General features: G+C 37.6%; 1 protein-coding gene across 3 annotated transcripts in view; it reads right to left on the bottom strand.

Moving 5' to 3' along the window:
• The window catches only part of calcr (calcitonin receptor), a 69,837-nt gene that overhangs the window by 24,800 nt on the left and 26,948 nt on the right, over positions 1 to 18,089 (bottom strand). The window contains exons 5-14 of one of the 3 annotated variants that reach the window (XM_044138318.1): positions 15,512 to 15,670; positions 9,741 to 9,808; positions 6,048 to 6,198; positions 5,108 to 5,215; positions 1,837 to 1,922; positions 1,573 to 1,708; positions 1,373 to 1,483; positions 1,178 to 1,290; positions 303 to 375; positions 90 to 200 (exon numbers count right to left, since the gene is read on the bottom strand). In XM_044138318.1, coding sequence (XP_043994253.1) covers positions 90 to 200; positions 303 to 375; positions 1,178 to 1,290; positions 1,373 to 1,483; positions 1,573 to 1,708; positions 1,837 to 1,922; positions 5,108 to 5,215; positions 6,048 to 6,198; positions 9,741 to 9,785 — 934 coding nt within the window. In that variant the 5' untranslated portion in view covers positions 9,786 to 9,808; positions 15,512 to 15,670. Of the gene's footprint in view, positions 1 to 89; positions 201 to 302; positions 376 to 1,177; positions 1,291 to 1,372; positions 1,484 to 1,572; positions 1,709 to 1,836; positions 1,923 to 5,107; positions 5,216 to 6,047; positions 6,199 to 9,740; positions 9,809 to 15,511; positions 15,671 to 18,089 lie in introns of those variants that run through there. The other 2 variants (XM_044138319.1, XM_044138320.1) reach the window with 2 other exon arrangements.

The following is an 18,089-nucleotide window of genomic DNA, read 5'->3' as shown; positions in this document are numbered from 1 at the left end:
CACTTTATTATTATGCAGAACACTTATGTGGTTTCTAGCTTTAGAACATATGAGCAGATTAGAAGGAGAGTGAAATTGATTTCTTTTACCTGTGGGGTTGAGGTCAGAAAAATAATCAGGGCAGCTCTGAGAGGCAAGGGTACCCGCTGGTGTATCGTCCCAGCACAGCCAGCCATCCCAGTTACGACTGCAGTATGGCGCTTGAACAAACCCACAACACAATTTAATAGCTGTTTCGAATGGACACCTGTTGATATTGTCAAACGTGAAGCTTTACCCATAAAGACCACGTTAAAATGTACCTGTTCTGTTGAGTGCTGGGTCTTGTTTCATTTTTTGCAGACACTTCTGTTCATTTTCTTCTACTTGGAGTTTCTGCGGAGAAAATATAGTTTTAAAATGACATACTTTGTGTACGAACAAGGTTGAGTTTCACTAAAATAACTTGTGCGATAAATTCACTAGATGCACTGTGACATCATCCATTGACAAAAAACAGCCAGTTTTCAGTTTAGCTGATGACCAGGCGGTTGGAGACTCAAAGAGAGTACCTTTCTCTTACCAGTGAATGTGAAAAGACTTCATGTTAATTATTTGTAGAATCAGTGAAGCGTTTATAAGCGCTTATCTAAAAGGAAATATTTTCAGCTACGTGTTGAGATAGTTCTAAAATTCACTGAAGAAAGCAGAGGAAAGCCAGGCTTTCAGCAGATTACAGGAAGGTACAAAGTTGCAGGTTTCTTGTTTGAGCTGTCCAACATACGTTTCTAAATTATGGATTTAGAAACGTTTGCAGCTTTTTGGAAATGTAATGCTTACAGAAAAGATGTACAATCTGTAGGCATACACAGTGCTTATTTGTAATGGTAATCATAAACCTAGCATCTTATTATTTTCCTTAATAAGATGCTAGAGGAAGCTAATTTAAAATGGTCAACTCTGTAATTATTGTTTTTATTTAAAAATTGAATTTATAGGGAATGCTGAACTATAACTGGGCTGATGTTGCCCCTGCTGTTAGCACAGGAGACAAATAATGACTGTTCATGACAAGAAGGTTGAAAAGAATTCATTTTGAACAATTTTTTTCACGTGCATCTCTTAAATAAAAATCAACCAAAAATGAAGACTGGCCACAAAATCAGTGATCAGTGCATCTCTTATAAATAGACATTACCGCTGGCCTCTTGTCATCGGTTGTCACACAGAGTGTGTAATTGGTCCAAATCTTATTGCTCGCTGGATGACGAAACCACTCTCCATCTGCTCCACAGTACTTTTTTGCCTGTTCTGTAAAGCAAGTGTAATTAATTTTTTTTCCTTTTTTTTTTTTTTACATAAAAAATAAACGCTCTTGATTGTTGCTTCTCACCTGTGCGGTCAAAGTTTACGAAGTAATCAGGACAGTTCTGGGATGCGTAGCTTCCTGCTGGAGTATCGTCCCAGCACAGCCAGCCATCCCAGTTCCTACTGCAGTGCAAGCCTGCCACACCACATCCCAAACATAATGAAAGCATATTTAAACTTCTTGCGGATGTAGGATTACAAAGTAATAATAAACCGTGTCGGTACCTGATTTATTATAAGGTGGCGCGTTCTTCATTTTCTCTAGGCATTTGTTCTTATTTTCAAGAATATTTTTCTCTGTTCTGACCCACATGGCTTCTGTGGTTGGCTCTCCTGCCGCATCCTTTAAAAAACTCATTTTCTTTTGGAAGCAAAAAAAAAATACATATATATATATAAATGACAAGCAGCTGCTTTGTTTACATGAAAAGTTGCACAAGCTGTCTCATCTTTCTACTGCTTCTAGGCAAAAATCCAATAAACGGTTACCTCTGTTTTGCTCTTTAAAGGTGGTCCACAAGCAGAGCCTGTTTGGACCCAGCTGCCTGATTTGTCACAATATTTGGTCACATCTTCTGCAGAGAAGTAGAAAAGAAGTGGCACACAGTGTGATCAACCAGTAGCTTTCCCAAATGACTTATTTGCAGGCACTTTTTTTTTTTCTATTTCAGCGAGAGATTTAGTAGAGAGTGTATGCTTTGGATGCCTCGCTCTGTTATTTTTCATCAGTAGCATATTGGCATAATCCTGACACGGCGAATCTTGGCAGTGCTAGAAAACTATGATTAATTCACCTTGGCACGCAGCATCAAACAGAATGTCTTCCACCTTTGGAGTCATTTTTTGGCAAATTCTCAAATGTCAAACTTAAAAAAAAAAAACAGAAGGAAAGAAAAAGAAAGACATGTACAAGAGATCCGTGACGAGGCTACAAGAATGAGATCACATTATTCCTGACAGAGGCAGCAACAACAGCTTAGTCCGAGCTGACAGCTCATCAAATGCTCGCGAAATAAAATCCCCTCCCGGCATCAGATCGGGAGTACAAGCTTCCCAATGGTCCATATGGGGACTCTTAGAGTCACAGACATTTCTAGTAGGATCCCTCATGAGCCAGCTTGTAGAAAAACAACCAGTCGGCTCCCTCATTCATATTCTCTCTCCCCATCCATCTCTCCGGCTCCAGTTTTCCTGCCTTTATTCCTCTTCTGTTTTTTTTTCCCCCTCCACCTACTCCTCATTCATCTCTCTGTCCTCTACCTCACCTCCCCTCTCTTTGTCATGCTGCATCTCCTAAATCATGACATGACCCGACTCTGGATCTCTTCAGCTAGACATTGCTGAGCCTCGAATTATCCACAATGTTAAAATTTCACATTCTGTGAAAACCAGCAGTCCTGCAAATCGAGCCTTAACCTTTCTTACATAATCGAAGTCCACGGTCTATTTCGGCTCAGATAAATGCCCGTATTTATCCGGCCTGACTCATCTGATAATGATTTACGTTTTTATCTGATGCGCACATCTCTTGTACCGGCTGTCATTTAAAAGGTGTGGTGGGAAAAGGAAGCACAAAGAAGCACTTGTTACTTTTTTATGTCTGAACTCAGCTAGAACTTCTGCGAGAAGCAGCTGACTTGTCTCGTGTGATAATAATCCAAAACATATGGTCAAATCCACACATAAATAATTCACTAGCCATAAAATAATTGCCATTACAGATCTAAATCATATAGAAATCCCATAGAGTTAGTGGAAATAGAGGGGAGGATTTTTCAAAAAATTGTTCAGAAAGGAATGGTTAAAGGATATTGTATGCTTTCAACTTGGTAAATGTTGAAATTTCCAACAACAAAAAAAAAAAAAAAGAGTCAAATTTGCAAAAAGTTATTAAGAGCAATGGTTTCAATAAATGATTAAATCTTTTCATCTGAATATTTTCAGTTTGAGATTGTACTCCAGCAGTCTGTTACTTCAAGGTTTTTTCCAACTCTTGAACAAGGACGCCAATAATTGTGAAAATGTTTTCAACGTCGGCACAGGCTACAACCACGAGATATGAGTGTTTTCAGTTATATGACTGTGCCTCCAACCAAGCCTTAATAAATTATCCAATCACTTCTTATGTCTCAAATATCAGCTAAAACAAGAAAAAAAAAAAAAAAGGCTGAACACTGAAATCAAACTAAAGTTATCCAAAAATATGTCTTCCCAGGGTGTATAAACATGCAGGGTGTATTGACACTTGGAGCAATTTATTCTACCGCCACCAACCAGAGAAAATCCATCCATCCATTTTCTGTTCACCCTTTGTCCCTAATGGGGTCAGGAGGGTTGCTGGTTCCTATCCCCAGCTAACGTTCCGGGCGAGAGGCGGGGTTCACCCTGGACAGGTCGCCAGTCTGTCGCAGGGCAACACAGAAAACAGACAGGACAAACACACACACACTCACACCTAGGGAGAATTTAGAGAGACCAATTAACCTGACAGTCATGTTTTTGGACTGTGGGAGGAAGCCGGAGAACCCGGAGAGAACCCACGCATGCACAGGGAGAACATGCAAACTCCATGCAGAAAGACCCCGGGCCGGGAATCGAACCCAGGACCTTCTTGCTGCAAGGCAACAGCTCTACCAACTGCGCCACTGTGCAGCCCACCAGAGAAAATGCTGTATTTATTTCATTTTTGGTTTTGGTGAGAACTGACTGGACGGGTGTACTCAGAAATTTAGGAAACAATTTGCATTTGCAATCAAAGGCTGCACAAAGTTCACTCAGAGATAAAACTGTAAATTGTAACTCTTAATCCTTTGCATGGAAGTACATAAGAGAGGTGATGTTTACAGAAGAGCAAGCATCATCTCTCACTTCATTGAGCTCCACTTACTACCCTCAGTCGCTGCTATCAAAGTCAGGACCCTGTCAGCCAGCAAAGCGCTCAATAAAATAGCTGCCATCTACTTGAACGCTCTCACAAAGGGATTGTCTGTTAGCACCTGAAAGATACACTATAAGACATTTTACAATAAAACAACTCTTCAGAAAAGACCTCCTACTCTAACACCTACCCGGTGCCCCCGTCTGCCAAGTGCACAAACATCCATGAAACGTATAGAAAAGTCAATTCATTAATATTGTTTTTTACTCAAAGGCCTGGTGAGTCACTAAACATGTTGTTACATGTTGTTGCAGCTGCTTTTATGATGGATACTGAGCAGGTAACTTTATTGAATAAACTTCCAAGATGACCCAAAACCAGACAACTGAAAAATCCCCGCTGCTGTAAGAGAAAGGGGTGTGAAAGCCCTAAGCAGAAGCAATTTTATCTTAGAGTTTGACATGTTAGAATGTAACACAAGATTAATGAATCTAACATCATGGAATGTGAAAATAAGTGGCTGTAAAATGAGACCTGATAGAATTAGCATTATGAGAAAACAGGACATTGAAGGAGCTGTGCTCGAATAACAAACTCTAAATCTGACTTAAATCAGAAAACAGGGTTTCAAGAGCAGATGAAGTGTTGGAGGATTTCATTGTTATGGACACGTACACACACACACACACACACGCACCCCCGCACACACTGCATTGGTTTGTAAAAAAAAAAAATATATATATATATATATATATATATATATATATATATATATATATATAGATATATAAATATATATATATATATATATATATATATAGTTCAACAGGAACCAGTTTCCAGCTGGTTGTTCTACTCTAGTGAGAAAAGCAGAAAACTTACCGGTTGCACCGAGGTCAGGGTGATCTGGACACTGTAGAGTTACCGATTCCCCAGCTGGTGTCTCATTCCAGCACAAAAACCCATCCCACATTGGACCGCAGAACAGACCTCAAGAGCCAAATAAGCATAATTATAAACACATACACTTTGCCTGAGTTTTCCCCCAAAGTATGATACAGTCCACAGAACCTTTCCAACCTAAAAAGACTCAGATCATTTGTGCTTAACCACTGCCGTCACCACCAACCTTCTTAAAAAAAATTTATGCTCTCACCTTTGCAAAAGTATTTCAATTCAAACTTTTTTTTTTTTTTTCATCAAAACCAAAAACATCTGTGTATTTTTTTGGATTCTATGCAAGTAGTAATGCTCAGCTGTGAAACAGAAGAAAAATGGGTTTGTTATTGAACATCAGCAACATCGTGAAGACCAGCGTCATCAAGTAGGATGTGGCTGTAAAACAATATCCCAAAGCTTAGGACATCTAGCAAGGTGCTGTTCGAGCCAGCATTTGAAAGGTTTTTCTTACAGAAAAGTTTCACTCTGAGACCTGGTTTGAAAAAATGCCGGTGTGAGCTGCTCAGGTCACTGGTGTTGTGCAAACGAATGGTTGGATCGCAACAAAAACGTTACGGTTTATTTTAAGAATGATTCAGTGTATGCATGCGGGACCTAAATCCGATTCTGAATCAGTGGCAAGACTTGAAAATTGTGTTCAAAGACACGCTATCCAATCTTATTATTGGTAAGCTTAAGGAATTATCCAGGGAAGAACGTTTATAAAAAAAAATAAAAAATAAAAAAAAAAACATAGCTTGAGCTGTTCAAAGCTGGTAGGTGAAATTCTAGTATCTGAATAAAAATTCAAGGGATATGAATGCATTTGCAAACCACCATTTATCTGTCACAGTCTCTGAGTGGTTTGACGTTTGCATCTCACCGGTTCTGTTTTTTTGGCCATCTCTTTCGGATGGCTCGACACATCTGTGTTGACCTTGGCTCAGCGCCTTCTCGCTCTGTCCCATCTCGGTGCTCAGTCCAGGACTGAGTGATGTGTCTGCGATCGTTCCAGCGTCTGCTGCCTCCCTGAGCTGTGGAGAAAAAGAAATCAGATATGTTCTCATTTAAATTCCCTCCACAGACAGGTGCAGGACTAAGTGTAAAAATCCCCTTCAGCTACGGCGAGGTCTTCAAATGTTTCACTTTGCAGAAAAACAAGCTTGAATGAAGATGCGCGTCTTTACAAACGATGGCATTTTAAATGGAGGAAGGCGTCTGGAAAGTTCCTTGAAAGCTGTTCTGATCACAATTTCTCTGGTGTAAAATTCTGGTCTCTCTGCAAGTGTGTGACTCATTAAAATGTGTTTCGGATCACACAAAAGAAGTTAAGCGGCTGATATTTTTGATTTTTTTTCTCCTCCAAATGAATCATATCTTTGCTCTATTGTTTGTATTTGGAGGTAGATGTAAAATGAAAAGGTGCTGTATAAAAGGCTGGTTTGCTCGTGCCGCTCGTTGAAGGATAAAGAACTTATATTGGCGTGACTTATCTTAATCTCAATCTTCTGGAGGCAAAATCTAAGCCTCTCCGAGTGCTAGGCTTATGCATTTGCATTTCATGAATTATTTGAAGAATTTAAATACTTTGCCAGGATCATGTTCAGCTTTTATCGCAACTGAGGAGCTTCTTTAACCCGACTCTTTTCAGAGGAGCCAAGTGACGTCTACCCCTCTCTTGAGGGGAGAGACGTCGAAGGTAAAAAAAAAAGGTTAAAAAAAAGGTAAAAGTACCGTCAAAAACAGGATGTCCCATGTAGCAGTTTAGCAGCCGTACATATGATGTCACTCCAAGCATTGAAGTAAATGACGTCATACATACGACCACCAGGCCACCACCAATATCAGAAAAAAAAAAAATCTTCTTTCGCTTTTAAAAAAAAACCCAACTCGTTTCTTCCTTCATTACAGCATCTTATTCCTCCTGAATTAAATGAAAACAGCATTTAAAACAACTTAAAAATCACAATCCACAGTAACATTTGCATTCGATCAGACGTAAAGCACCTGGAATGTTCCTATGTTGCGCCTGATGTTGAAACACGTTAATTAAAACAGTGAAATAAAATGTATATATAGAGAGAGATAGGTGCATTCAAAAAGCCATTAAACAAAATTGAAATAATAACTGAAAAGCAATTTATTTCCATCGTTAAGTTTAAAAAGAAAATTCATAAAGAGTTACATATTATTATTTTTTCTTCCTGTTAGTTTTGACGATTATTAATTTATCAGTAAGAATGTCAATATCTCATGATTGCTCTCCAATAGCCTGAACACTGAAACACTGACTCTAGCTGCAGTCCAGACCCAAGAAATCTGCTCCAATTCCTTAAATGGGGTTTCATTTAAAGTTCTCCCAAGGCTAGGGTTATTCCTTCCACTCAACTTTCTGTTAATATGCTTGGATAAAGCACTCTGTGAGCAGGTTTATCTTTATTATTGACCTTTTGTGGCTAATCCTCCCTGTGGAGGGTATCAGTGTCTGCCAGCTGAACATCTGTGAATTCAGCAATCTTCCCTATTAATGGTTAAGCAGTAACACAATGCGTAATTTCTATTACAAAGCTGTTGTTGTTGTTTTTTTATTATTTCTTAGAAACTAAGCTTTGGGTTTTCACTTGCTGCCAGCTGTAATCATTAAAACGACAGCTTCCATTTCTTATCGTCAGAACATCCATGTCGTTTGTTTGCACTTCTCCCATCAGCTCCCATTTTTAACGACAAAGCACAGCAAAGTCGTCCCTACATGATTTGTAGTTCTTCAGTGGGTCTTGCTGGAATGTTTTACTGATGATTAGAAGAGTCCATTAAGTTAATTAATGCCATTTCTCAAAGAGAACACATTATGACTCAGCCCCACAGCGGCGGTGAAGGTTGAGCTGATAGATCTGAAGATTTATTCAAGAAAAAAGCCTTGAGCCAAATGAAGACATGGCTTAATTTAATAAATATAGTCTATTTACATTGCAACAAAAAAATGTACACATCAAGAATAACATATACCTTTCTCAGTAATCACTGGAAACATCTTTATTTGTATGGCAGCCATCAAACCATTTGTTATCGTTTTGACAATGCGTTCCAAAGTCTGAAGGCCTTCTTTACCATCAATGACATTTTTATCTCCCTCCACAGATTCCCTGTCAGACTCTAACTATCGGCCTGACTGGGCCACTCAAAATTCTTAATATTACGACAAGTTAAAACCAATATGCTGCTCAAATTAGAAGATGAATTTAAACCTAACTCTTCCAGGGATATGCACAATTTTGGGCTCAACGTATCTGTTGAGTTGCTGATTTTTTTTTTCTCTTTTAAACAACAGTATCATCTTCAGCTTCCTGATTTAATTTCACTAGACATTATGAACACACATGCAAGTTTTCAGTTTAGCTGTGAAATGAAATGGTGAAATTTGACGTGGGAGGAATGGTCTGCGGGGAGTAAAAGTGAAAAAGACAGTAATTTATAGCCCTGCTTTTTTACACGTTTATTCTCTGAATAACGTTTATTCTCTGAATAAATGTGTTTTTATTGTGTAAAGTAATGATGAACATCTGGTTCAAAATCTGAACTGTTCTACAGTTTAAACCTGAACTCGACTTTTCAACACAAAACACTGAATCTCTCAAAACATGACTAGTTCATTTTACTTCTAAATTTGAAAAATAAATAAAAAGAGGATGCTGACTGTAAATATCAAGAGATTATAGACATACTTATTTGTTCAGAAAGCTGCCATTGGTGAATTTCTGTATGTGACTTATTTAGAATAAAAACAGGTGGAAATTGACCATCCTGATAATAAGGTATTGGAAATAAATTAGTTTATGTTACACTTTATAGACCAGTGCGTTTTCATAAGAACGTTGGTGCATGCAGTCAAATGATGAAGATGTTTTAAATCTTCAAATGACTACTAATAAGATAACTTTAAAAATGTTTAACTGTTAAATTAGTTAAATTAAATTAATGTGTAAGTTTTATTTACTAAATAAATCATGCGACTTTACTTTTGTAGTCATTTTGCAGTAAATAATCTGATACAACGACATTTATTCCAATATAATTTACAAAACATAGGTGAGCATTTAATTAAAGCACACATAATACCTTGTTTGTGCCTTCTCCTTGGTAACTGTGGAGTACTATTTTAAAGATGATTTGGCTGCAATTAAGAGTTTCAAAATGCAATTTCTGTCCGCAACATGAAAACAGATGAATGCACTGCAACACCACAATCGCAGCAGGGGAATTTCTTTTTTATTCTGTGTCGATATCAGAACCTACCCAGGCACCACTCACACAAAAACAACAAATGCACTCCTGAGTCATTCATCTTTTAGTTTCTCCAGCCAAGCTGAGCTAATTAAATAGCCCAAATCATAACGGTTTGTGGAAAGCAATCATGAGATATTGAGATTCTTGCTGATAAATGAAACCATCCGACCAAGACATATTACATTTCCCTTGAATAGAAACTGAACGCTCTGCACATGTGAATGGGACATAAAATAGGAAGGGCTTTGAGGACTTTGCAAAGTTAAATAATGAAAGCCAAATGAAAGCTTACCACCAGAAGAGACCAAACAATCCACCAGGAGCCTGCACACCTCATATCTTCCACACACAGGTAAGTCTCTGGAGAAAGAACAGAGAAGAGCAACATGTCAAACCTATTAGAGAAATAATTCCTCTACAATGAGGTGACTGAGAACAAAATAACAATGTTTTGTTATTTTGATTTTATTTCAGATCAGGAAATAAGCCTCTTGAGAGAAAACATCCACAGAACCAGTTAAAAGAAATGGAAAACACTGCAGCAGAACCAATGCAGTTTGGAACATGTAACACTTCTCCGTATGTATCTAAAAAGCAGACACAGACACACACACACACACACACGCACACGCCCACATATGACATGTCAATCCATACACGAAAAGATAGCGTCAAGTTCAGAGGTGGAGTCAGACGAATGTAGTTAGGACCCATTAATTGTGTGCAGAGCCTCTGCTTCTGTAGAACAGCAAAGGCATGTGGGCTGAGAATTCACCTCAGGACTTTCACTTCGGCTTACAGAAAACCTGCTGGAGGCCCCGCACTCCAGCATCTGAACTCTAAGGATTGCCTACTCGCTCCAAACACCGTCACAGCGACTCGACGTGCAGACTCTTCAGCAGTCAGACATGGATGAGCAAGTCACAGAGTTATTGATAGTATTTCTCTTGGCAGCAGTGGCACACTGATGGTAGGCTACTTAGCTTTAAGATGACAAATAAAGCTGGTACAGCATATGCCAAGAATTCAAGGCCAAGGGTTTTCATCTGCAGCCAGGGATCTTTTAATGCTACAGTGTTTTCCTTATGTCTCTTTTGACATTTTCTTAAAATGCTAAATTGAACATGTTGATGGAAAAATTGCATCAAATGCAAAGTTTTTTTTTCTTTCTTTCTTTGTTTTTTTTTTTCTTTTTTTTTTTTGTATGTCTCAGTCTCAAGAAAATAATATTAGTTTTCAAAAATGCTTTATTTATTTATTTTATTTTATTTAATTACATTTTGGGAAAGTAGAAAGTAGAATTAGTGATACATTTATCCAAATTTCATCTAAAAACACGAGTGAAATATTTTTGAAAAATGTCTTAAACATAGCAACATCAAATTACAAGTGAAATTGTCCCAAGAAAATCTCCAAAGCTCGCTGAAGACAACTGCAGGTATTTCTTTTTTAAAACAATTTTGCCAGTGTTTAATGGCCATTTTTGAGACTTTTATGAAGCTTTACATCCTTTACCAGGACGGCCTACAAAATTGTTAATTCCTGGGTATTTATTCCTAAAATTTGGCAAGAAACACTTTCAAATTTTGCAGAACTACCATTACATGCATTGGTGTAATTAAAAAAATAATAATAATAATCAATTGAAGTCTCAATTAAGATTTAACAATGGATTTAAACTCATCTTTATCTGTTCCAATATTGCACACAGTTATTAATCTACAGCCCAGTAATTTTAAACAGACAGGCTGTGATGGACTAGTGGATCAGAGAGGGACACATAATAGGCTTGTTTACATGAGTAGGAGCTGCGCAAAACTAATTAATGGAGCTCCAAGCACAACAAATGGTGCTTACATTTGTGTTTGACTTTTTATAGAGTTACATAAGTGATCAAGAGTTAATAAGATGCAAACAACTGCAGGCTGAGCTCTATTTGGCCTAGTGCATGATGGGAAATGTGTCCTTTCACCTTCTCAAATAGTTGTTAGCTGCCTCTCTTTACCAGCTTCCCAAGCCAGATGAAAGAACGACAATGTTTACACCAAAAACTACTTAATGAGATAGATTTTGAAAATAGAAATGGGACCCCCATTTTATTCAGCGTTCGGACTATGAAATTGCTCATGATTTATATTCATGATCATTTTAGTGCCTGCAATCATAAACCACAACCATCTTCAGGCCAAAACAAAACTTTAATCATAAGACCAAACATAATTCAGTGTGCTACAAAAGATCAGAGTCATAGAGAGACATTGATGTACAAAGATAACACATGAGGAATATTTAGTGCTTATCTTTTTAAAATGAAGTATTCAGTAGGATGCTACTACCTAAGCTATCCTCACTCCTGGACAATCTCTCACTGAGACTCACACTAAATGCACCAAAGAGCATTATTGCAGCACCTTCCTCCATGCAGCTGTCACTTTTATCAACAAGCAACACAACAACAACACACGTTTTTCAGTTGCAGCCACCATGGTGTGCAATGATATCAGTGCCACCTCCATCTGAGTGCATTCAACCTTTAAAGTTAATTTCCTGTTTGGACTCAGTGAAGTAAATGCTTGTTTATATCTAGTGACATTCTCTATCATTGGATTTAAACATCATTTCCCCCCCTTTGTGTGTACTCTTCTTATTTTTTGCTGCAGTTATGTAAATTTCCTGTAGGGGAACAAATATTATTATATTTATTTGAATGGATCAACAATCTCCTCGCAGGGACAAAGATTTTCTGAACATTTTTTAACAATTCACATTAGTCAATTTTTAGCTGCAGGCAGGCAAAGGATTTTGTGTAAGGTGAATTATTTGGCCTCTTTACAGACGAATGTTCTTCACCTCATGGAGGATAAACTGCAAACCCCATGAAGCCCATATAACTGAATGCGAGTGACTAATTCTGTTCAGTTTGGTCTCACACCGAAAGATGAAAATTATCAAGCGGCTGAATTACAGAGCTAAGTGTTATAATGGTTTGCAATTACAGCCACCTGAAAGAGTACCTGTAAGGGGGGATAAATCCTGCACTTGGCAACAGTAAAAAATTATGTCTCCTCTACTTTTGAGAAATTACTTATTTTCTAAAGGTGTCATGCACCTAAACAGTAAATTTATAAAGGCTGATCTCAAGCTGCCGCACTGAGGGAATCGAATCTTTGCTTTGGTGGCGACAGAGTTGTGAAGTCAGCCTCTATCAGGTTCAAACATTGGTTGCTATTAAATCTGGGGTTTTTTTGTTCACTGGAACAAATGTAGTTCTTAGTTTGCAAATGAAAAACTCACTTTGATATCTTTATTAAAAATGCCGCTGATTACTACGTTCATCAATTGTACGTCAATCTGCCGTCTGTGTTGTTCAGACGTAAGACAACAGTGGCCTTTAACTCAGCAGTGGGAAATGTTGTGTTGAAAATTGAAAAGTTGCTAAGAATCGTGTGCTTGCGTCCGAATGTGGCTCAAAGGTGGCAGAGGTTGACGAGATCAGTGACACAAGCATTACTCTCAGCGTTGCTGTTTAGGCTCAATTTGAAGGGGCCTTTAGTTAAATTTGAAGCATAAATTTTTCGGGGGCTAAATACAAACCAAGGCTGGTGAGCCTTAAATAGTCATGGAAAATAATCGCTCTGTACCCACAGATACCACAGACAGCGTTCACATACACATTTGTACCAAAGTGCAGCTTGGAGTCACCTCTGAAAATCCCTTTTACTGACACAAAAGGTGAGCTCCACATTGTTTAGCGGTGATGTAAAAATATTCTTAAAGTGGGAAGGCTAGAAATAAATATTTTAAATGCTTGTTCCATGCTCTCCTTGAGTCAGACTTCTTGACATTACAGATCTGCCACCAAATTTGGACTGATGCATCGGTGTTCAAAGTTTATGTCATTTATTATTAATAATTAGGGGTGCAGCAGTAAACAACAGTCATGGCTTATGTGGTTAGTTTTGAGGTCATGTTTTTTTATAAAACAAAACCTTATAAAATCTGGATTTCATTCACTGAATATATTTCGATCTATTCAACACAGAATAGATGACTGAAACTGTTTGGAAATAATTTTTAGAATATGACAAAATGTTGAGAAAGACTTTTCAGAGATAACCATGGATTGGGTACCAGAGGATTGTGTGACCCATCACTTTTATAACATTAACAACAAATATTTGAAACATACTGCAACAGTTAACTCAAGAAAACATCAGAATTGCTGCAGTTATTCTCAATAATATTGAGATCCTAAATGAAGCTCTGACTCAGCAGCCACAAAAGGCATTTAAATCTGCAGCCACAAATGAGTTGCATTACCAATCGCAGGTCAGGAGGAATAGCTTGACCAATGGACACATTTCAGATCTTAGCTTCAGAAAGCTGGAACGTAAATTTCTCCTGAATAGAAACACATTTGCACTCTTCTTCAAATGACATGATCAAGCAGCAAAGTCAATAGAGTATCGCTAAGAATTATTTAAAACAAGGCATATAGGTACATCTTAAAGTGCCAAAATTTGCTTCCCATTGCTTCCCAATTATCTTATTTGTAAATTTCTCAATGGAATTAAATTATTTAAGCAATTTTTTTTTAAATTACTACAGGCCAAATTAATTTAGTCTCAAATGTTTGCAGATTGTCAACAGTGATCAATTAAAATTTCTTACTGTGAAAACAAAAAACACTTTTAAAAATCAAAAGAGAAAATGTTATCTAAAATATATATTTTTAAATAAAATCTTATGTGAGTTTAAATTTAAAAATTTTAAAGTCATATTAAAATATGAACGAGGTATGAATCAACCTTGATTCATTGGTATGAATCAAACACATCTATCAGCTATGGACCTAAGCATACTATTTCAATTAATAGTAAATTCATAAATGGTGCTGCCATCTTCCCATTCTAATGAAAAGCAAGGCAGATATGCAACATACTTACTCAATATTTAATGCTTCTTAAAGTACTAAAATTTGAACCGAAAAGGTTTGGCAAACATTTTATTTGGCTGTATTGATGCAAAAGCGTAATGTTTTCCTCCACTCACTACATTTGTATACAAGTCAAGGTCAGGGCATGTCTGTCCAACCGATTAGTCTTCTGGGTTGGCGTTGAGCTCCAGGCGATGGTGATGAAACCCCTGCTGCTCCCACAGGATTAGACATTTTGTGTCTCACTGGAGAACAGATAGCAGGTTGAATTGTGTTTTTTTGTAAAATCAAGGTATAAAATCGTGTGTTTTATCTATAAAAAAATAAAAATAAAACACCTAAGTGGGTCAATAAGTATCAAGTATTTTTTTTCTAATAACTAAATAATCTAAGGCAAAAAGTACTCAAAAATTATGACGATTACCACTTGTTTAAAATGAGCTTTTCGCTTTCTTTTCTCCTGACTTGTAGATTTTGTTCTTTGCCCTTCACAGGCCACGGATAAACAAATTTCCAACTATCCAAGACAAATGCTCTGATTTTCTCATTAATCTGCTATTCGCCTCGTCGGCATTGATTAAGTGGGGCAAGTGCATATTTTCAACCTATTTGTCACTGCTATGTAAGGTGTTGTGATGTGTTTTTTTTTTTTTTCTCTGTTTGTGCAAAATCCAGCTGGATAATCACACGCTAAGCTTGTGGGTTGCTGTGAACCACTTTTTCAAGAGGCCGTGTTTGTTTGAAGGTTGAGGGGTAACAGAGAAACGAAGAAAGCAACAAAAGATCTGCATCTTGACTTGCTCTCGCTTTTATCTGCAGCATGAAAATACCAAATACTCTTCTTTCCAATTAAGGTAAAGGAGAACGAGCTTGTGTTGTTTTCCCTCTGCTTTTCTTCAACCAAACCAAGCTTTTCTCTGCATTCTCATTTCCTCTCTGGTCTATTTTTACCTCCATATATCTTTTACTACTATAATCTATTTTCCCCCCCCCTCACCTCATTTTTCTGCATCTCCCTCATCCACTCCCTCCTGTCTTCACTCCAGCTCCCTCTTCTCCCTGCATTCCCTCCCTTTTTCTACAATCTGCCCTTCTAAAAGCTCTGTGTTTCTGCACAGTACACTTACTTTTTCCTTCCTATTTTCAGCAGCATTTTCTAGACTTGTCTTCCTTCTCAGACTCTGTTGGAAGATTCCAGCAGACCGAGCAGTGAGCACATCCTTTAAATAGGTCCTTGCTGCCACATATCGTCTTCAGCCCTTCTTTTCGGGTTCCCCCTTCGTGTCCTAAACAGAATAACCCCAAAGCATAGAATGAAACGTGGTTTTACCTTTTTATAATTTATACCTGGAATTATATTTCATTAACCTTGGATAACATTCAATAAGATTTTTGTGTTAGTTTTGACTTTCATGTTTTTGTAAATTTATTGCTAATCATGTTTAATCACAAAAACAAGAATAACCTGCTTCTTCTCCATATGGAATAATCCCTCACATTCCAAAAAAAGGAATATTAAACTCCAACATGTTTAAGATACTCCTCAGTTTTTTTTTAGTTTTTTGGTTTTTTTTACTGGCAGTAGAAATATAATCATTTGCCTCACCAACTGACATGGAGGCCAATAAATGACATGTGTTTTATTGCAGTAGCATAACGTCACTCTTGAAAATGTCTCTGTTCAAAAGCAATCTTGCCACCACAGATGATGGTAAGGTTGGTTTAAAAAAGCTCTCTTTTCATCAACCACACAGAGTAACAGGATATTGAAGTCACCAAGTCACCATAATCAACCATTAGGGGCTTTCTAGATATTTTAGAAGGCACGTCAGTAAAAACAAAAAAGAACAAATGCAAGGAAAGCATGGAGTTTGTAAAAAGCTACACACACCAGGAGGGTTTGATGTGTAATAAAGGATCAATATGTCCTGCCCCTATTAAGTATGACAGAGGACCCATGATACTGAGGGCTTGTTTGTCTTCTAAAGGTGCTGAGAACATTGATGTCGATCCTATCAGTGTAATTGCTTTCTCAGCATGTCTCCAAGTCCTGCAGAGGTTTGGCAATTTACTCATTTGATTCTGGCGCTAAATAAGGGAAGCCTCTACAGTATGAAGTACATTGGTCTTGTCATTATGTAATTTGTCCCAAGTAGTCTAGTGGGGTTGTGCAAGGAGGCCTAGTCAAAGCTCCCCTTTTCTGTCAACTCCAGCTGGAATATGAAAAATCACCTTCCTGTGATCTTGTGTGTAGATGAACACCAGTCAGCAGTCATCGGTGTTTTTTAAATGGGCTTTTCTTCTAAATGCCCTCACACAACTTGTGGCTCTACAGTTTGTTCTATTCAGATTAGAAACTTTACGAGGTTTCCATAAAAGCCTCCTAAGGTTTCTCCTCTGAACCAGCAGAAACTGATAAGACATGTGAAAGAAAGCGAAATATATTTTTTTTATCTTTACGACAGCTCCCACAAAATGTCAACATTTACACAACTGCTGTGATTTAATGCATTGGGTTGGGTGTCAGTTTAATTATTATTATTATTATTATTATTATTGTTATTTTTTTTTATTTTTTTTTTTATTTTTTATTATTTGTTATGTGTTGTGAAAAAATAAAGTTAGAAGCATGAAACTGCACTCATTCAGATAATTATAAGCAACACATCTTTTGATTACTAAATGTGATTCCCTGCATCACATTTACTCACATGTGATGTTACTCAAATAACATCACACACATTACTCAAGTAACATGTGCGATGTCTGCAGAGTCACTCCTTTTGAACACATCGACTCTTTGCAGCCAATCCGTCTAAATTAATTTGGCAGATTTCTTTGCGTCCCCATGAGGAGACGTCATTACCGATGACAGTCTCGTGTTGCAGCGAGGGAAGACTGAGCAGTTGTCTTTTGTCTGACTGCCAGACAACCAAAGAATGTGGAGAAATTTAACGGGTCGTGACAGTGAAACTCATCTTCGTAATGAGTAAACAAATTAAGATGCAACTGAATAGACAAACAGCCAGCGCACTGTCTGAACTGATTAGACTGTCATCGTTTTCTACATAATCTCATCGATCTTCAAGATTTGTAATTGCTTGCAAAAAAAAAAAAAAAAAAGTTGTATTTGTTATTATCAAATTAATATGTTTTTTTTACCGGTGCAAGGTCTCACCAGTAATAACGCATGGGAACCTTGAGTGTTCTGGTGCGCCAGATGTTCATAATGATACTCCTTCTATTAAGCAGAGTCTATAGGTAAAGCAGTTGATTTATTCTCAATCTCTAATGCCCCGACATGATCCCACACACTTCACTTGCTAGGCCAGAAGGAAATTAAATGAGTATGCAGGATGGGGAGGAGGGATTATGAAGGCAGATTAATAATGGAAACATAGACTGCAAAACTAAAAGCCCCTTTCGGGTGTCTTTCCAGTGTGGCGACTGTGGTTCAGTGGAAAGTGGCTGTTTTGCATTTGGAGGATTGGTGGTTTGATCCTCAGCCCCACCGCATGTAGCAGAGTCCTTGGGTAAGACATTAAACCCTCACTTGGGCCTTAAAATAATTACGGGTGTGTAATTGTGCAGATGAAATAGATGCACACATTAACTGGCCACTTTATTAGGTAGACCAGTTCAATGACATATGCAAATCCAGTAATTAAATAGCAGCATCCTTGTACATTTAGGCATTAAGATGAT

The sequence above is a fragment of the Gambusia affinis genome, linkage group LG14 (genome assembly GCF_019740435.1).
Source record: "Gambusia affinis linkage group LG14, SWU_Gaff_1.0, whole genome shotgun sequence".
In the NCBI taxonomy this organism is placed as follows: domain Eukaryota; kingdom Metazoa; phylum Chordata; class Actinopteri; order Cyprinodontiformes; family Poeciliidae; genus Gambusia; species Gambusia affinis.
Note: the sequence above shows the minus strand (reverse complement) of the source record. Positions and strands in the feature narration are given on the sequence as shown.